This window comes from Pan paniscus, chromosome 13 (genome assembly GCF_029289425.2).
Source record: "Pan paniscus chromosome 13, NHGRI_mPanPan1-v2.0_pri, whole genome shotgun sequence".
Classification (NCBI taxonomy): Eukaryota; Metazoa; Chordata; class Mammalia; order Primates; family Hominidae; genus Pan; species Pan paniscus.
This window is the reverse complement of record NC_073262.2, coordinates 117,057,956-117,079,669: the sequence shown is the minus strand read 5'-3', so window position 1 is coordinate 117,079,669 and position 21,714 is coordinate 117,057,956. Positions and strand designations below refer to the sequence as shown.

At 34.5% G+C, this 21,714-nt stretch overlaps 1 protein-coding gene across 4 annotated transcripts in view; it reads right to left on the bottom strand.

Annotated features, from left to right (window-relative positions):
* The window catches only part of VWC2L (von Willebrand factor C domain containing 2 like), a 174,175-nt gene that overhangs the window by 127,404 nt on the left and 25,057 nt on the right, over window positions 1–21,714 (bottom strand). For 2 of the 4 annotated variants that reach the window (XR_004670311.2, XM_003812513.6), the window contains exon 3: window positions 20,948–21,077. The exons of 1 other annotated variant lie outside the window; for it this stretch is intronic. Coding sequence is in view for 2 of the 3 variants with exons in the window: in XM_003812513.6 (XP_003812561.1) it covers window positions 20,948–21,077 (130 nt within the window). In the remaining variant the exon portion in view is untranslated. Of the gene's footprint in view, window positions 1–11,624; window positions 17,358–20,947; window positions 21,078–21,714 lie in introns of those variants that run through there. One more of the 4 variants, XM_034955072.3, reaches the window with a different exon arrangement.

Here is a 21,714-nt window from a genome sequence, read left to right as displayed (position 1 = left end):
AAATCAGCACATAAAAATCAATAGTGTTTCTATACACCAACAATGAGCTAGTTGAAAAAGAAATCAAGACTTTAATTCCTTTAAAAGGAATTACAAGACTTTACAATACCTAATCCTTGCCCCACCAAAAACCTGTCTAGGAATAAATTTAAGTGAGGAGGTTCATTCCATGTTCATGGATCAGAAGAACGTTGCTAAAAGGATGCTTCTACCCAAAGCATTCTACAGACTCAACGCAATTTCTTTCAAAATACAAATAACATTTTTCACAGAAATTTTTTAAAATTCTAAAATTTGTATGGAATAAAAAAGGAGTCTGAATACTCAAAGCAATCTTGAGCAAAAAGAACAAAGCTGAAAGCATCACACTACTTCAAAATAAATTAAAAAGTTATAGTAACCAAAACATCATGCTGTTGATATAAAAACAAACACACAGACCAACAGAACACAATAAAGAACCCAAAAATAAATCCATATATTTACAGCCAATTGATTTTTGACAAAGATGCCAAGAACACATAGTGGGGGGAAAACACTTTCTTCAATAAGTGGTACTGGGAAAAGTGGATATTCATAAGCAAAGAATAAAACTAGTGTCTTTCACCATATGAAAAATCAACTCAAAATGGATTAAAGACTTAAAAGTAAGACCCCAAACTATAAAACTAGTAGAAGAAATCATAGGGGAAAAGCTCCAGGATGTTGGTCTAGGAAAATATTTTATGGCTAAAGCCTCAAAAGCACAGGCAACAAAAATAAAAATAGACACATGGGACTATATTAAACTAAAAAGCTTCTGCACAGCAAAGAATACAATCAACAGAGTAAAGAGACAGTAAGTTAAATGGGAGAAAGTATTTGTGAACTTTTCATCTGACAAAGGCGTAATGTCCGGAATATACAAGGGACTCAACAGCAAAACAAAACAAAACAAAACAAAACAAAACAAAAAAACCCCAAACAAAAACCAAACAATCACATTAAAAAGTAGACTAAGGATCTGAACAGACATTTCTCAAAAGAAGACATGCCAATAGCCAACAGGTATATGAAAAAATGATCAGCATCATTAATCATCAGGAAAATTCAAGTCAAAACCCAATGAGATATCAGTTTACCCCAGTTAGAAATGCTATTATCAAAGAGACAAAAAAATAACAGATGCTGGTGAGGATGAAGAGAAAAGGGAAGCTTATACACTGTTAATGGGACTGTAAATTGGTACAGCCATTATTGAAAACAGTACAGAAATTTCTTAGAAAACTAAAAAGCAGTACTAATATATGATCCAGAAATTCTACTACTGTGTATTTATCCAAGGGAAAGGAAATCAGTATATCAAAGGGATACCATCATTGCCGTGTTTACTGTAGCACTATTCACAATAGCCAAGATATGGAATCAACCAAAGTGTCTGTCAATGAATGAATAAAGAAAATGTGGTATCTGTACACAATGAAATACTATTCAGATATAAAAAAAATGACATGGTTTTTTTCAGCCACCTGGATAGAATTGGAGGACATTAAGTGAAATGAGCCAAGCACAGAAAGAGAAATATTCACATGTTTACACTTACATGTGGGAGCTAAAAAAGTTAATCTAATGGAGCTAGAGAGTCAATTGATAGTTACCAGAGGCAGGGGAGAGAGATTGTTCTGCGGTGAGTTAATGAGGGGATTATCTCATGTTGGTTGGTGGGTACAAACAAACAGAAGGAATAAGTTCTAATGTTTGACAGCAAAGTAAGGTGACTATAGTTAAAACAATATTTTGTATATTTCAAAATAGCTGGAAGAGGGGTCTTAAAATGTCCCCAACACATAGCAATTATAAATGCTAGTGGCGATGAATATCCTGAATACTCGGAGCTGGTCATTACACATTCCATGCATTTGACAATATATTAAATGTAACCCATAAATATGTGCAAATATATTGGTTAAAAAATGAGAAAGCTGAAATTACATAGAATCAAAATATTAAAAGTTTACTAAGGCAATATTATTAACAACTTTATGACCATAAATCCAGCAGCTTAGACAAAATGGTATAATTCTTTAAAGATACAAACTTCCAAAGCTAAGTCATGGTTATAAATATAAAATAAATTTATTTAAAAAATCTTTTTTACAAAGGAAACTGAAATTCAGATAGTATCATAGGTCATTGGTGAATTCTATCAAACATTTAACATATATATGTATACTAATTCTATAGAAACTCTTCCAGAAAATTGAATAAGAGAGACTATGTTCCTAATTCATTCTATGCTGACAGCAATATCTTGATACCCAAACATGATAAATGCATCAACAGAAAAGAAAACTATAATATGCCTCATAAGCTTAGATGACCAATTTTAAAAAAATTTTTTGCAAATCAAAATCAATCTTATATAAAAAGGACAGTACCTTTGAACAAGTGCAGTTTATCTCAGGAATGCAAAGTTGACTTAGCCCGGGTACGGTGGCTCAAGCCTGTAATCCCAGCACTTTGGGAGGATGAGGCAGGCAGATCGTAAGGTCAGGAGATCGAGACCATCCTGGCTAACACGGTGAAACTCCATCTCTACTAAAAATATAAAAAATTAGCTGGGCGTGGTGGCAGGCACCTGTAGTCCCAGCTACTCGGAGGCTGAGGCAGGAGAATTGCATGAACCTGGGAGGCAGAGCTTGTAGTAAGCCAAGATTGCGCTACTGCACTCCAGCCTGGGCAACAGAGTGAGACTCCGTCTCAAAAAAAAAAAAAAAAAATTGAAAATCAATCAATGTAATTCAGTATACTAGTAAACTAACATAAACCCCACATGATTATCTCAATAGACACACAAAAATCCTTTAGGAAAATCCAACATCAATTCCTGAGTAAAAAAAAAAAAAAAAAGCCCACACAAAATCTTAGTAAAGTACTACCAGAAGGGGACTTTTTCAAACTGATAACAAGCATCTATGAAAAACCTATTAATAAAATTATACTTAGGAAAGACTGAATGATTATCCTACAAGATCAGAACAACCTAAGAATGTACAGTTTTTACCATCTCTATTCAACGTTGTATGGGATGTTCTAAAAAGCACAATAAGATAAAAAACTAAAATGCATCCAAATTGGTAAGGAAGTAATAGAACTGTCTTTATTCACAGACAACATGATTGTCTATGTGGAAAAATTCAACTGAATCTACATACACACACATAAAATAAAAAGCTACTAGATCCAATAGTTGAGTTTAACAACATTTCAGAACCCAAGAGCAATATATAAATATCAATTCTATTTCTATATACTAGTATCAAATAGTCAGAAAATCTTTAAAAATCCATACTAACTACAAGAGTATTTAAAAGGTTGGGTGCGGTGGCTCACTCCTGTAATTCTAGCACTTTGGGAGGCAGAGGCGGGTGGACTGCCTGAGCTCAGGAGTTCGAGACCAGCCTAGGCAACAAGGTGAAATCCCATCTCTACTAAAATGCAAAAAATTAGCTGGGTGTGGCAGCACACGCCTGTAATCTTAGCTACTTGGGAGGCTGAGACAGGAGAAGTGCTTGAACCTGGGAGGAGGTTGTAGTGAGATGAGATTGTGCCACTGCACTCCAGCTTGGGCAACAGAGCGAGACTCCATCTCAAAAAAAGAAAAAAAATTCTTTGGGACAAAACTGAGCAAATATGTGAAAAGCCTGTACATTGAAAACTGCAAAATAGTGCTGAGAGAAATTAAGGAAGAACTAAATAAATGGAGAGACATACCATATTCATGAATTGGAAGGCTCAGTATTGTTAAGATGCTAATTTTCCTCAAATGGGTGTATAGAGTCAATGAAATACCAATTAAAATTCCAATATACTTTTATGAGGGGAGATATAAATTGATAAACTGATTCTAAACTTCAGATAGAAAATCAAAGAACCTAGAACAGCTAAACAACTTTGGTAAAACAGAATACAGGGTTCAGAAATTATTGCATTTGTATATAAGCATAGACAACTGATTTTTAACAATGACACAAATGCAGTTCAGTGGAGAAGGAATAGTTTTCTTGGCAAATGGTGCTAAAACAACTGGATATTCATATTTAAAAAAAATCTTCAATCAGTTTCTTGCATCATATTCACAAATTAACTCAAAATGAATCATGGACATAAATGAAAACTGAAACTAAGATACTTCTATTAATAGGAGAAAACAAAGGAAAAATATTTTTTTGACCGAGTTAGGTCAAGATTTCTTGGTTACAACCGAAAGCACAATTCATAAAATAGTGATAAATTATACTTTATTATAATTAAAAACTGCTCTCCCAAAGACATTGTGAAAGGGATGAAAAGACATGCCATAGACTGATGGGAAATAGTTGCAAAGCATATGTCTCATAAAGGACTTGTCTACAGAATATATAAAGAATTCTCCAAACTCAAGAACAAGCTAATAAAAAAATGAGCAAATGATTTGAACAGACATTTCACCAAAGAAGATACACAGGTGGAAACATATCATATGAAAAGAGACTAATCCTCACTAGTCATTAGGAAAATGCAACTTAACAACACGATGACAGAACAATACATGTTTACTAGAAGAGCTAAAATTAAACAAGACTGGTAATTCCAAGCATTGGTGAGGAGGTGGAGAAACTGGCAATCCCATTTTTCATGGGAATTTGAAATGGTACAGCCATTTTGAGGCACTTTGGCATTAAAAAAAAAGTTACGTATGCATCTACCATATGATCTAGGATTCCACTCCTAGGCATTTTCAAAAAAGAAAGTATCCATACGAAGGCTTCTGTTTAGTTCTAGCAGCTTTATTTGTAATAATCAAAAATTAGAAACAACCTAAATATCCATCAACAAGTGAACAGATAAATTATACTGTGGTGTAGCTATGTGATCAAGTAGTTAAAAAGGAATGAACCATTGATACATGCCACAGCATGTATGAATCTCAAAATAATTATGCTGAATGAAAAAAGCTAGATGAAAAAGAGTAGAGACTAGCCTGGGCAACATGGCAAAAACCTGTCTTTACAAAAAATTAGCCAAGCGTGGTGGTGTGCATCTGTAGTCCCAGCTACTGGGAGGCTGAGGTGGGAGGATCATCTGAGCCCAGGAGGTTGAGGCTGCAGTGAGCTGTGATTGTGCCACTGCACTCCAGTCTGGGTGACACAGCTAGACCCTGTCACGCACACAAACACACACACAAAAAGCCAAAAACAAACAAAAGAGATTGCATACTGAATGATTCCATTTATACAGAGTGCTAGGAAATGCAAATTGATGTACAAGGACTGAAAGCAGAACAGAGATTGCCTGGAATGGGATGGGGCAGAGAAGGACTGGAGGGAAGAACTACAAAGGAACTTGAAGGAAGTTTTAGGAGTGATGAATATGTGTATTATCTTGATTATGACAATAGTTTCACAGGTATACATGTCAGAACAGGAAATATTTTAAAAATGTACAGTTCATTTAATTATATCTCGATAGAATTATTTAAAAATCAAAATTTTAAAATAAAATCACGACATAAAATTTTATTAATAGTTGCCATGACTCATATCCAGAAAGAATATGTTACTTGAAACAAGCACTTCTTTAAAATACATCAGTAAAGACGCTGATGAATGAAAAAGGAATTAGCAACCATTATTCATCTCACACTGCCTTTCCTTTCATTATTGTGCCTTCTTGAGTGACTTTTGCTGCCTTTAAAAATTGGTTGAATTTAGCTCTCAATGCTCATGACTTTGTTATTAAAAAATGCCATGAGCCTTAAGAATAGCCATTCTTGGCAGCTTAACCTGAATACTATCTCCCTGGTATCTCCCACCTATTTCCACTTCTAGACCCTGGAGGACTTGCCTTTGCCCCTACTAAGATTTAGCATTCATAGATCTTCTCCAGCCCAGGTGGTTTTGCTTTGACTCCTGGGCATTTTGGGGTCTGACTCTTCCTTTCCAGCCTTATCTTTCTTCTTGTCTTAGTAGAACATTCTCACAGGTAGTCATTGGATGACAATTATTTCAGCTTTTACTGCCCCCACCCCCACACCCACCCACTTATCCTTCCTTAGGAAGGATTTTTAGAACGAATTTCTTAATATTAGCACCTAAAAAGAAGTATATATTTCTTGATCTTTGAGCAACAGAATTTCTGGAGGCCTTGTTAAGACATAGAATGCGGGTCCCAGTCCCAAATTTTCTGATTGAAAAAATCTAGAATGGGTTCAGAAATTTGCATTTTTAACTAGCTTCTACCTAATACTGATGCTGCTGGTCTGGGAATACGCTTTAGGAACTACTGATTAAGAACGCAGGCTTTGAAATTTGATGGAGTGTGGTTCAAAACTCAGCAATCTAAGGGCAATTTACTTATTTTAGCTCAGCTTCAGCTTCCTCCTCCACAAATTAGTAATTATAATTATTTCCCCTTTATAGGACTATTGTAAAGGTTAAATATGTTAATGCCTTCAAGCACCTAAACATATCAGGGCTTAATAAACAAGAGCCAGTGTTACTCTTAGTAGTTATATTAATCATCATTAGACCAGCCATTGAGAAAACATGTGAAAAGGGCAACCATTCCCCTCAGCAGGTGTCATCAACAGAGACCTCTTTCCATCCCACTCTCCCAGCACCTGTTGCCCCCTGACTCATCCTACAGGCATCTATCCCAGGAGCCCTCTATTCTCTGGGTTAGGATTCTCCTGCTGTCTCCCTGTCATCCAGGGTTTGCTCTTCCCCATATTCCAACTAATTGGGTCCATATTTTATGACTTAGTTATACGATTAACACAAGAATGCTCCACATTAGGAAAATATATGTAACTAAACTGATGTGTTTAATACCTGATGTTTCAACTCTTTCCCTCAAATTTTTAGTAACATTCATTATGCAAATTTTAGAAGGGAAAGGAATTGGAGTGTGAGAGTATTTTGGAATCCACATGGGTGCTTAGACACATACTGTGATAGGCTAGAAGGGTCACCATAGTGATGGGTTGAACAGCTTTTCTGTCCCTCTCTGATGACACTGCATAGGGGGCTGATTACTTCACTCAGCTGAGACCTGACTCTTGCACTTACTGTAAGTACAAGAATTCAATGAAGATTTTGCCATCAGCCTGCAGGAGTTCTGGCTTGAAAGGCTCACGTGCTTTCCTCTTCACTGCAGACTTCCTCCTGGGTTCCTTGTCATTGTCATCTTTCCCCATTCGCAAAGGAGTCATCACATCTAATCCAAAGACATCAATAACCCTATACCTTAAACACATGAATCAATGCCCAGTGCCCTGCATCTTGCCCCTATTTCAAACCCTAACACAGAAAGTTGGAGCAGGAGGCTTTCAAAATTTGGACGCAACACTGCCAACTATCTAATTATTTAACAACATGGGAAAGTAACCGAGCTTAGCCTTCCAGAAGGCAGATATATTGCATTAGGGACCTTTCTGCAAAACATATGAAAGTAATGGGTAAAAGGAAGGAAAGACTCGGGGCTGGCTAGTTATCCACCCTGACAAACAGTAGCATTTATGGCTGCTCTTTTCTATCACCTTGTACAAATGAAGCACATGTAAGCAAAATAAGTATGTATGCAGGAACTTCCTATTTCCCCTTTCTCAACTGAGGGGCATCCAACCATAAATATATTTCAAAAGAGGTTTCACATTTCTGATAGATTGATTTGAAGCAGCTCAGAGCTACATTTAAATATCAGAGGTCTTGCTGCAAGGGCTTCCTGCCACTGCCACAGCAATTCTTGGAGGATTTCCCAATCACTATGTGTCAAAAGAGGTATTGGTTGCAAGTTTCCTTTGTTTGCGTTTTATGCCATATTTCTGACTTATTTTTAAGTCACATAATGTGATATCTAGAATTAACTATTATCTCCTACAATCAATTTTTTCTCCCACTGCCCTGATATCAAGGCACATTTTCTTTGTTTCTTGTCTTCACATTAAATTCTGTTGATTTTACCAAAATGTTTCAAATCACATATTTCATCAATGCTCATGGCTTTGTAACGTCTTAAAAAGTCCAATCAACCCCCTATGCTATGTTATCTGAGATGGACAGAAAAGCTGCTCAATACTTCTAGCCTACCACAGTGTATATCTAGGTATCCACACACATTCAAAAATACTCTCACACTCGCAATCCCTTTCCCTTCTACAATTTTCATAATGAATGCCACTAAACATTTGAGGGAAATAGCTGGGACATCAGGTATTAAACACACCAGTTTAGTTACTTATATTTTCCCAAGGTGGAGCATTTTGGGGTTAATCAGATGACTGAGTCATAAAATATGGCCCCAATTAGTTGGAATGTGGGGAAGAGCAAACCTTGGATGACGGGAACAGCAGGAGGGTCCTGGCCCATAGAGGAGAAGACACCTGGGATAGGTGCCTCTAGGATGACTCAGAGGGCATTGAGTGCTGGGAGAATAGGATGGAAAGGGGTGTTTGCTGATGGTACCTTCTGAGGGAACAGCTGCCCTTTTCACATGTTTTCTCAATGGCTGGTCTAATGATGATAATTAATGTAACTACTAAGTAACACTAGCTCTTGTTTATTAAGCCCTGATATGTTTCAGGTGTTTTGCAGACATTAACATACTTTATCTTTAGAATTTGATAAATCATTGAGAATGATACTGGGTAATGTATAACATTAATTTTGCACTAAAGTGACCCACACATTACATGAAGTCTGTTCTTAATAAACAGGAGCTTTAGGTATCCATGGTGAGATTATGAAACAGTAAAAGTTCAAGCTAGACTTGGTTTCCCCTGGCAATCCATCTGTCTTTTCTAGATCATCTGGCTCTGCCTCCTATCAGTTAATATGTGCAGGCTAATCTTAGTGGGAAACAAAACCAAACTTAATTATAAAAGTAATCTTCTGAGAAGCACCTTCCTTCCCACCACCCAAAGCATCCTAGACTCTCCATGTGAAAGTTATTCTGTATGAAATAGAAAACATACATTTCAAAAGGTAATTTAAAATAACTCAAAGAATCAGACTTCTTATTTAATTACAGCTATATTGAAGATACAATATGGGTGTGTGTGGATTCATTTATTCACAAACATATATATTTGCATCTACAATGTGTTGTACATAGTAAGAATACAACTGTGAACAAAATAGATAGAAATCTTTGCTTTCATGGGGTTTACCCCTGTGTCCTGAGGAGGGGAGACCAGTAAGTCAATAGGTAAAGTAGTTGTTTATGTGGCAGTAGGTATGGTGGAGAACAATAAAGCAGCAAAATGGACTCGTCAGTGGTGATTTGGGTTGTTAACTCATAGCTCATAGAACCACATGGGGATCACAGTCCAGGGTTTGAGGGATACCCTGGTGGTTCTGGGCTTCTGGTGGGGTCTGAGACAAGCAGGGAAAAAGGGCATCATGAGATCAGTCCTAAGATTTCCAAGCCAGGCAGTGAGGGTAAGACAGTGACTGTTGGGAAAGGAGGGGTTGGGATCTTTTCAGGACCACCCAGCATCCTTCTTCAACAATGACGTGGAGATGCAAGAGCCCAAGAAGGTTTAGACGGAGGGAATCTGGGACTCTGTGCCCGAGGAATCTGAACATTAGAGTCTCTTGTTCCAGATGCGTAAAACTTCTGAGGAAGATAGAGGGATAACCTCCTAGAGGCCTTCTAGGCTCATCTTGCCTGAACTCTTTTGAAGGCATTTAAATTTAAGGATGAAGAACACACCACAGCTTTGTTTTTATTTTTGTCAGCCTGCACAAAGGTTACACAAAACCAGTTCAGGGTATGGTGGTGGGGTGGTAGGGCACAGTTTGCTCTGGGATTCCAACTCCCTGAAAAGCTTAGGGTATTATATCCCAGTGCTGATGTGAAGTGAAGAAGTGAATGTAACTTCCTAGCATGTCTACATCATAGAGTAGGTTTAGATGAAGTTAGACTGTGTACCTTAATTTGTGCCTTCAGTGTGAGCAGTTACCACTTGATCTCTGGGTACCTCTGAGAGATACATGGATGTCTGGGCTCTGTGAAGAAGAGCTTGGGGGTCACTGTGGACTGGAGACTCACCACTCCTGAGACTGAGGAGTTGTATTGCACCTTCAGTGAGGCTCTCCCATAGCCAGTGGTTTGAACCTCTCTGGAGAGATATCATTTCTAGGTATTCATGAATCTTGGCAACAGTGAATGCCTTCGCTTCCCAGTCAGACCCCACCCCATTTAATTCTGAAACTATATCCAACTCCCAAGGTGATCCCAGTTTCCCATTTTCTACCATGCACACTTCACAGAGGTGGTTTATTAGAGAGTCGGTCTACAATCCTAGAAAACAGGAATATTCTATAAAAAACCGTAAATGAAGAGAGGTTCAAGAATGAGACAGGAACGAGGTTTAAGAATAGTTTTCAGGGATACACTCAACAGTATGCCTAGCTACTGTTTTTGAGTCTGATTATCTCCAAGATTATATGAATGTTTATGAAAAAAAATTCCATATGTATGTGTTCAACACCCTTCCATCAGTCTCTCAAGCGTCCTGCAGAATGGGGTACTGAACATTAAAGTATTGCATGCCACTTGAAGAAGTGCATGCAACTTCCTAATGTGTCTGTTTTCAAGGGAGAAAATGTATGTTTTGTGGGGGGACTGGACTCAACATTTCAAACATTTACTTAGGGAAAAAATAGTCCCCAAGTATTTTCCATATCTTAAGTGAGAAACACAGAAAACGTTCAAAATTTTGCACGTTAGCCTTCCTTTCTGCATTTTCTTGAAGACCAGGTAGCCCTGATAATTCTAGAAGCGACATGATTAGCAGGAAATGAACATGGCATTAATTTTTATTGTGTCAACATTGTAAAATAATACTTCTAAAATCTAATTTGCTGACGAATTAAGAGGGAATCCTGTTGGTATAAAAGAATATAAACATAAATATTTTCTTTCATATTTTGGAGGAAGCTTTATGGAAGAAATAGGAAATTATTGTTTGTGGCTCATTAAAATAGCTATTTATAATTATTCTGTTTTGACATCTACTTTATAAGAATATGATAATTCTGACCTTCAGTTGTAGAGATGCAGACTTTGAAACTGCCTTTCATAGGACATGCTTGCATCATGAACTGCTTCAGGGGCTCTGCAGCCAACGTATGTGTGCAGCTGCCAGAAAATGTTTCATGTTCAGTGTGTTTGTTTCATGTCTGTTACGCTTATCACTAATTGTCTACCTAAAAAGAAGTGAGAACATATTAAATTAAGGTGGACAATTTGCACCCAATTCTCAAATTTAAAAAGCTGGTTTTTCACGTAGTTTCATAAAAATGTAAATGGATATACTTAAGTGAATATTTTAGCAATTTCCCTAATAGATGCATAAAATGGTCAATGAGGCTTTCTAAATGCTTTGAAAAGAATCTCATAGTTAAAGGTGTTGAAAAGTCAAGTGGTAGAAATTATTAGTTGGTTAATTAGTTGATAGAGTACAAATTTTAATAAGTCATAGTATAATTTCTCATAAGGAACATGCTATTTTTTTTTTTAGTAAAAGAAAAAATTATATCATCTTGGTTATAAATTCTATTTTCTTTTTTAATAGTAATTTTAAATCACAAGGATAATATGTACTTGTTGCAGGACATTTAGAAAATATAGGTTTGTCAAAGGAAGAAAATAAAAATTATCTATTAGCATATAAAGTTATCATATCTTATAGAGTTAAGCAGTACTAATATTCTGAAGTATTTCCTTCTAGTCTTTTTCCTATACATGTATTTTCTTTTTAGTAAAAATAGGGTCTCTCTATATATGACCAATAACTATGTATATATGTACATACATACATACACACATATATGTATGTACATGTATAGTTTCTGGCTCATTAGTTTAATATTGTAAACATATTTGTGAGGGAAATGCTCTTTTTTCTATAATATTACTTAAAATGCTTTCTTAGTAGTTCATATGGGTATACTGTGGTTTCTTTAACCAGTCACTTTATTCTTAAATATTTAGGTTTCAGTTTTTCCAAATTGTTGCTATTATCAAACAACTTTATAACAACTATATCCATATACACCATTTAAAATTCTTCTCTCATTATTTTTGATCAATTTTTTTAAAGTGTCATTGCTGCATTAAAGGTCCATGCATTTTTACTACCCTTCAGAGAGCATATATCATTTACACTCTTACCAGTAGTGTGTGAGAATGCTTGTTACATTTTACCTTTCCTAAATTAGATGCTATCTTATTTATATTTATTTTTCTTAACCTAACTACTCAACATGATAGCAATCTTCTTTTAATATATGAAAAAACTTACAGATGAAATTATATGTTACCCATACATTTTTTCTTTTAGAAACTATTTGCTTTTATGTTTAGGAAGAGCTTCCCTATTCTCAGAACAAGTTAATATTTACAGTATTTTCAACATACCGTTATGATTTGATTTTTTAGATTTAGAATTTTAATCCAACTTAAATTTATTTTTATCTTTTTATATAATAGGTAAGGTAGCAATGTAATTTCACTTTAAAAAATGAATACATCTTTCATCAGATATTTGGATGTCACCTTAATTGTATACTAAATTGTAATACACACATGGGTTACTTTTTTACTTTCTAGTCACTTCTGTTTATTTCTGTTCCAATAGCACATTGGTTAAAATTACATCTTTATATATTAATACAGCTGGTAGGTTGAATTTTCCAATGCCCCAAATGCATTTTTTCATGTATTTAACATTTTCACAAGAAATGTTTATTTTGTCAACTTATTTAAAAAGTGACATCCCATAGAAAATTGTATAGAATTTCCATTTAATTTATTGTTAGATAACCTAATAAATTTGAGTTTTTACATTTAGAAACCTGGTTTGTTTCCTTATTATTTTTGATAGGTTTTAATAAACTTTGTGGCTTTTGTAAAATATGTATCCCCCCAAATTAATGTTTATTCATTTTCTCTGGAATGTCTTTTGAAGTTTTTGGCCCATTTTAAAAATAGAGTCATTGATCTTTTTAAAACAATCAATTTCTAAGAGCTCTTTCTATATGAGAATTATGGGATAAAGTAGGTATTAAATTTTTTTTCTGATAACTATCCAGTTTCCCAGCACAGTTTGTTCTACAAACCTGCTTTCTCCCATTGATTTGAAGTACAACTTCATTGCATACCAAATTTTCATATGTAGTTAGGACTGTTAAACTTTCTATTATATTTTATTGATATCTCTGCATCATTCACCAGTGCCAAATTTTTCTTTTAATACATATATGTGTTATTTTATATATGTATATGTGTATATATAAATGTTTTGACATCTGCACGTTCATTTTGTACCGTTACCTTACTAAATTCTCTTGTTTATAGTAGTTTTTGTCAATTTTCTTGGGGCTTTCAAGAATGCAATCACATATCATCTGCAAATAGTGACCTTTTTTACCTCCTTCTTTCCAGTTTTCCTCCCTTGAATTCTCTTTTCTAATTACTTTAGCTAGTATGTATGTATTCATCTATCTATGTATCTGAAATGTAAGATGATAGTAGACATCCTTGTCTATACCTGACTTTATCGGGAATTTCTTTAGTGTTTACCTACTAAACATAACTCCGGCCTTTTAGGCTGAGGTAGATATATTTTTATCATGTAAAAATTGTCCACTTCAGTCTTGTTTTATCAAGAATATTTGTCATTACTTTTTGCTTTTTCATGTACAATGTCATTTTATAGAAATAACATGCTCTTTCTCCTCAATTGACTAACAAGGCAAATTATACTAACGGGGTTCCTAATATTGAACTATCTTTGCAGACCCCTAGTAAATCCCATTTGGTTAGGTTGCATAATTATTTTGATCTGCTGCTAGCTTCTGTTTGCTAACAAAATATACAATGCCTTTCTGACAATCTCTGAAAATCTAGGTCTTTTTTTTTTTTTTTTTGAGATGGAGTCTTGCTCTGTCACTCAGGCTGTAGTGCAAGGGCGTGATCTCAGCTCACTGCAACCTCTGCCTCCCAAGTTGAAGCAATTCTTCTGCCTCAGCCTCCTGAGTAGCTGGGATTACAGGCACGCACCACAGACAGCTTTTTTTGTTGTTGTAGATACAGGGTTTCACCATGCTGGCCAGGCTGGTCTCGAATTCCTGACCTTCTGATCTGCCCGCTACAGCTTCCCAATGTGCTGGGATTATAGGTGAGAGCCACCACGCCCGGCCTTTTCATGACTTTGATACAAAAACTCAAGTGAGATTAAACCCTAACCTGAGATGATATTAGACTCTTCATTATTTTTATTCAGTCTCCTTAGTATCATTATTACATATTTTGTTGCAGAAATATTCATGTAATTGATTGAAGAATGCTTTCCTAGACCACTAGTAATATATTATACAATATATGAACTGCATTTCCTCTGTAAAATCTAGAACTCAGGGATTTAGATCAAGGATTTTGTAATGGTATTTTATTTAAGATTTCCCCATTAATAATCATAAGCAAGGTAGCTTTTTAGCTTCATTTTTTTAGTTTGCAATCTTTGGTTTGTATCAATTTATATACCATTTAAAAAAAGAAAGCTTTTTTCTTGCCTTTTCTCTAGAAAAATTTCAATAAAATTAGGATTATTTTTTCTTCAAATGTTTGATAAAATATTTTAAATTATAAATATAGATTTGTAAAAATTATTTAATAAAGAGTCCTGTGAAATAAAATGTCAAAGTTCTCTGCTTCTAGATTCTTACTTCTACTTCTTACTTCCTGTTCTGATCACTGGGTACTGTTAAAAATTTGGTGTGTATTCTTTCAGAACTTTATCAATGCAACATGCAAAAATAAAAAGGGGTCTAAAAATAATCTAATTTGATTTTTTAGTGAGATAATAATTTTTGTATTTTGTGAAACTTTGTATTTTGTATGTGAACTACCTGTTCACATCTATTGTTTTTGTTAATTTGTAAATATTTAATGTTTTAAAGACTTTAGCTCTTTTCTCTACCTTCTCACTTCTGCCTAAAAGAATCATTATTAATATTCTATTATGTAGCCACTTAACTTTTTTTGTATACACATACAAATTCAATATCTATTTAAAATGATATCTTATTGGCCGGGCACAGTGGCTCACGCCTGTAATCCCAGCGCTTTGGGAGGCCGAGGCGGGCGGATCACAATGTCAGGAGTTCGAGACCAGTCTGGCCAACACAGTGAAACCCTGTCTCTACTAAAAATACAAAAATTAGCCGGGTGTGGTGGCGGGCACCTATAATCCCAGCTACTTGGGAGGCTGAGGCAGGACAATCACTTGAACCCAGGATGCGGAGGTTGCAGTGAGCTGAGATTGTGCCACTGCACTCCAGCCTGAGTGACAGAACTAGACTTCATCTCAAAAAAAAAAAAGGTACCTTATTTAAAATAAAAATCTTATTTTATTATAAGATACATATTTTATTTTAAATTATATAACATAAAATGTACACATTAGATATGTAGTATATATTATATTACATACAAAATGATATGTATTCTTCTAAACAGTTTTTGCTTTATTTTACATGGCAGTAAAAAATATCAGAAGTCTTTTGAAAGGCTGTCATATATTTAATTATCCCAGTGAAGAATTATTAGGTTTTCTCCCAACTTTTCACTCTCAAAATGGGGTGAAAATTTTGTATGTGAATGTGGGAGAAAGTAAAAAAGGCGAAACTGCTGACTTTCAGGGATACAAACATTTTGAAAGAAAGTGTCTTTTAAAAAGTTTATAACATTTTCTCCACTCTTTCTTAACTCTTCTCAATACTTTTGCTGATATGAGGCACCATCAATCCCACATTATCATCGATAAAAAATTGACATCCCATTGTTTTAATTTCTATCTCCTTATCCATTTGGTGATTATTATATATTTTTTATATATTTATTAGACAATTCATTTTCTTATGTAAATTTCCTTTATTTGCTCTTTGCCCATTTCCTTCCCTGCAGAATCGTTTTCCTTTCTTATTTATTTTAAGGAGCTCTTTGTGTATTAGATATATTAACAATTTTATTTGGCAAATATGTTCTCCCAAGGACCTTTAGAAGGTGTTGGATGCCTGTGAAGTCCCTTCTCTTTCTTATTTGTGTTTCTTATTTCTTATTTATAACATTTTCTCCACTCTTTCTTAACTCTTCTCAATATTTTTGCTGATATGAGGCACCATCAATCCCACATTATCATCAGTAAAAAAAATTGGCATCCCATTGTTTTAATTTCTATCTCCTTATCCTTTTGGTGATTAACTATTTTTTATATATTTTATTAGACAATTCATTTTCTTATGTAAATTTCCTTTATTTGCTCTTTGCCAATTTCCTTCCCTGTAGAATTGTTTTCCTTTCCTATTTATTTTAAGGAGCTCTTTGTGTATTAGAGATATTAACAATTTTATTTGGCAAATATGTTCTCCCAAGGACCTTTAGAAGGTATTGGATGCCTGTGAAGTCCCTTCTCTTTCTTATTGTGCATGGCTCATCCCCTCTGTTGTCCTCTTCTTTTCTATTAATATTTGCCCCTTTGCCTAGTTTATTTTCTGCCCATTTGCATCACTACTAAACTAGAAGAGAGTGAGGGACATAGAATTAAATATTTGAACAGGGCTTGTGACAACTTTAATTTAGTTGAAAGGAACTGAAAACTTAATATGTGTACAGGATTTTGTGGGAGCGTTCTGTCTTTTCAAATTTTTCATGGGGTAACATTTCCTTCTGAGCCTTGAATAATGACTGACTATGTATTCCAGTGAAAACACAGAACTCACTGACAAACCAGCTAATGAAATGTAAAAAATGCAGTCTGTCATTTGGATGCTCCAATGATCAAATATTTTGATAACTGACTACATATTTTATTTTTTAATGCGGATATTCAGCATTCTATAAATATGGATTCTTAATGACTTGGGACAAAAATATTAGAATGTATGAACAACTGAAGAATGGAATGAGTGGTTGCAGAGCAAGAGTTTGAAATTAATATTAATTCACATACAAAAATAAATGATAGGTATTCTTAGCTATATATATAATATATACATATAGCCACATTACTAGTCAAATTTATGGTCAGTTTCCAAATGTTTGAAATATTGCCGTGACATTCCAAACCATAATGTTTTCTTTAAACAGATGCTGTGCTAAATTATTTTTTTCATACCATAAAAACAAAAATCCATAAAGAGTGCTCATTAATTCACAAGGAAAGGCCTGGGGCTGAAAGATAGGTCAAAGTAACACAATCTCAGGGAAAGAAAAACAGTCTGAAAATGTCATATTTTTCAGGAGGGCATACGTATTGCTAGTTCTTGGAGCTGTGTAAAGGAAAGAGAAATAAATGCTTAATAATATTTTTAGAAACAATAAATTCCTATGTCAATCCCCCCAATTCTCACCAAATAAAAATTACTCTCATCTTTTTCCTCCTATTATGTGTCTTACATAGACTCTGTCCAGTCATTCATATCTTTCCTTAGTGTTTTTATTTTATTCAGGCTAAATTGATAGACTGTTCTTGGTACTGAACTAATTTTAATGTGAATAGATTACTGTTGGGTATAGTCATTGATAACCATTGAAAATCTTGTTTATGGTAATCACTGAGACAAGAAAATTTAAAACTCTCTTCTTTACACAATTAAATTCCTGGAAATATATGTTCTTAAACTTATTCTTAAAATTATATTATCAAGAATAAAGACATGGTACCATTGTTTAGGGAGTAGATTACCCTGCACTTTATAATATTAAAATATTTATTTCCAAAGATAATTGTTTATTTTCATTGGTAAACAGTTTTACGGAAAAACTATGTACATATTGTTATCTTTCTTTGTTTTGTTTGCTCTTAAATAATATCAAAACAAATATTTCTATATTAGCTGAATATTGAGTTATAAGGTTAGGTGTGATGGATTCCATCACATTCAAAAGTTTATATCTTTAATATAAAGTTTAAATGATATTTTAAAAGTTTTATAACTTTAATGCCTCATGCTTTTGGCAAGTTGTAATTCAGGAAGGCAGAAAAATCAATTTTAATATGAAAAACCAAAGTATTTGACAGCCAAGATAATAAGCATTTATGCAAACTGAAAATTACTTGCCCGCCAAAATAACCATTTATGAAGATTTAAGAAAATGTAGAAAATGTTATGACTGTTTATAAGTTAAAATTAGTTGCATCTACCTTGAATCCATAGGATATATTTTTAGCTTATTGTTGCTTTTTAAAAATCTATGACATAGCAACTATATTTAAAATTGTTTATACTATAATGGGCATATTTACTATGGTTATAGTTAATAACCATATATAATGAGATAGACTTAAATCATGTGTTGGAAACTTAAGTTATTCCAGTTATACTGTCATAATAAACATTTATTTTTCCTCCATGTCTTCTGTATATCATTCATCTGTTTCTGTTTTCTGGGCTAGGCTTAGAATGAGAGCCAACAAAACCTGGGACTCAGTCTATCTTCTCAATAAAATTATTGGTATCACTGGTGGTCATAGGTGTCTTCATTGGTTCTTGATATACTCTTCTTTGGCAACGATTATACTTTAGTTTTGGGGCATATGTGACTAACTAGCGGCATTTAATAACAAAAAGATAACATCTCATAATGTTACATTACAGTGGGTCCTTCCACTAATTTAAATTCAGATTCATTTCCCTTACTTAAGAAAAGAAAATTTGTTTGGAAGTACAAAGAGGGAACAGAAGTGGCCATTTCATAGTGCTTCATGATTTAAAAAATATCAGAAAACTTAACATACCTTGTGTACTTAGCATCTGTTTATCAGAAATACTAGTGGTTACTAATTAATTAACTGATTGAACAAGTAAAGTCTATTCATTATACACTTTTGTAAAAAGAGGATTTCATTTGGAGAAAAATTTCTACTCTGACATGGTTGAGAGAAATAGGATAATCTTGGGCGACATCAAATTAAGTGTAACTAGTTTGTAGTGGCTGATTTAACATATGACATAGACATTAACTCTGGGTATATTATGGGCTTTAACGTAGGGTCGCTAGAAGGATGTGATAGATGCATGTGTAAAAACTGTTTTAAACGTATGCTTTACATGTTCTAATTCTATGAATATGCTGGATGTGTCTAGACAAGAAATTTTAACTATAACCATAATTGTGAGACAAAGCTAAAAGTAAGACAAAGCTAACCAGAGCCATGTGGGGAAGGCAAGAGCCTCAAGGACTTGTTTAGACAGTTGCTTCCAGGGGAAAAAAAGAAAAAAAAAAGTGCAGTCTTCAGTCCAAGACCTGTCAATCCAATTTTTAAAGATTGATTAGGTAGTTGAGTTTTTCTTCCTTTTATCCTTGGAGTAAATGAAAAATAATACTTTCTCTTCTACTTTAGACTCACCATTCATATATTTTATGACAGTTTGATCTCACCTGAGCCTTTCTTCTCTGGGACAAATTATGCTAACTCTTTCTGTCTGTCCTCATAGGTCCTATTTTTCAACCACTAAATCCTCTTATTGTTCTTTCTTGTATCTTTTCCAGTTTCTTCAGTTCCTTTAAAATTTTAAAGTCTTAAATTTAATATATTTGCATATATTTATTTTTGATGAGTTAACTTCAGGGGCGTTATTTCTTTCTGCTAAGTGAGAGAGTGGTCACTATGACAGGTAGATTGGAGAAAGGAGATAAGAAGAAAAAGAGGAGCGAGATGAGCAACTTAATATTCAAGTTAATGGATTTATATGATCAGAAATAGCAAAACCTGTATCTGGAAAATGTCACAAAGGTTTTTAATAAGTCCTTTGGAAGATACCAAAACACAAAAAAATTATTATCAGAAATAACCAGAGCTACTTAAAAAATCTTTTAAAAATATGTTTTATCTTTTATAAAAGGTAAAAGATATCTTTATGCTTATTTTTACTAATTACCCTTCTGTAAAGGAAAAGATTAGTAGGTGAGCTCCAAATTCAGAGCAAAAAATAATAGAGAAAGATGGCCATTGCCAACTCAAGAAAAGGCATAGGAATTCAGCATAAGAGTGAGTGAGCTTATCTTAATTAGGGGCTAGAACCACTTTTTCCAGCAGATATTAATGACAGAACATTTGTGGAATGTGGCCTAGCAAAGAATTATTTTTTCCTTTTTGGTAGTACATGGTCATAAGGCAAAGTGCGCTATTGGCTCTGTTGATGCGCTGTCTTGGGTTTATAGCATTGCATTGTCTTCTCTGCAGCATCATGTTGATTTTGGGTGATTAGGATATTATAGTTGGTTCAACCTCTCCATTCCATGAGGGACAAAAAGGAACCTATAATGTCGTAAATAAAACAAGTTGCTCTCTATAGCAGTTACTGTGAGAGCACAGTTCCACTGTAATAAAAACCTACAATAAAGGCCCTAAACTTTTTAATCTTTATTACTTCAATTTAAGTGCAATGCTAATTTTATTTAATATTTCTTGAATTTTATATTTAACTTTAAACTTAAGGTCTTATCTACATTCAAAACAAAATACCTGGCATTTACCCTGCCCTATATCCTGGGTCATACACCACAAAATGGGGTGAACTTCTTCACTGGCTCTACAAAAGAGAGGAATGCAGTCACTACAAAAGGATGGTACTGTGTTCTTTCCAATATACTCCTTTTAAATCAACACGAAATAGTAGGGATCACAACGAAGTCAGCTTACAACAGCTTTAATTCCCCAGATGGAAAGCTGCACAATAAACCCACTGCAGGTTTATTTTCTCTTTAAGATGGGATAAAAATATACATCCGCCATGCCCATATCGAAAAGCCACAGGCAGATCTTAGAGGGCTCTTGCATTGAATGGTGTGCAGTAGTGAAATATTTGTATTTTGTGCTAACCCCTCTTCAAAAGCTAATGCAGTGTGGTCTTACCATTTTTGCAGACAGGACAACATTGTTCTGGTTCATAGACTGGGTTGACACACTCAGGAACTGCGCAGTCTGCTACAACACAGTGAACTTCATTGCTGGGCTCACAGCGACACCATTCACATGGAGAGGGCTAGGAACAAATCTAAAATTAGCCCCTTTTCTCCTATAACTTAATGCTTGCACATTCATATGCTGTCAGAAGACAAAACATCAGTGCTTATTATATTGGCTTTACTGTATTAATTCCATTTACCATGTCTATGATCATTCTCCCTTGGTGGAAGGCAAGTTAGACACCCAAGTCACAGTGGATTACAACCTGCACTCAGGTTGCTGTGAACAAGAAAAGCACCCGTGTATGACTTTTCCTATATCTTATGTTCCTACTTTCCAGAGAAATATTTGCATAACTAATATGTCATCTCCTGGTTTGTTTTCCAGATGTACTGATTGCTCTGACCTCCTCTGGTAAACAGGCATTCTACTGGAACGTGTAAGATAATTTTTGCCATCTGTCATTTTCTTCTTCTTGAGAAAGGAGGAGAATTACTGAGAAACAAGAAAATGGTAAGTGGACATCTGTACCCTTTGTATGAACTCTTTTTCAAGCTAACTTAGACTCTAAATGGCATTTTTTTTCAATGTGAATATTAGAGAAGATTGCATTTGGGAACCAAACATCCAGGTACTGCCTCTTGAAAGATGTAGTGAATACCTTTCATCTTGCCTGCTTGCTTTTATGAATGAACAAATCGACTGGCCTAAAA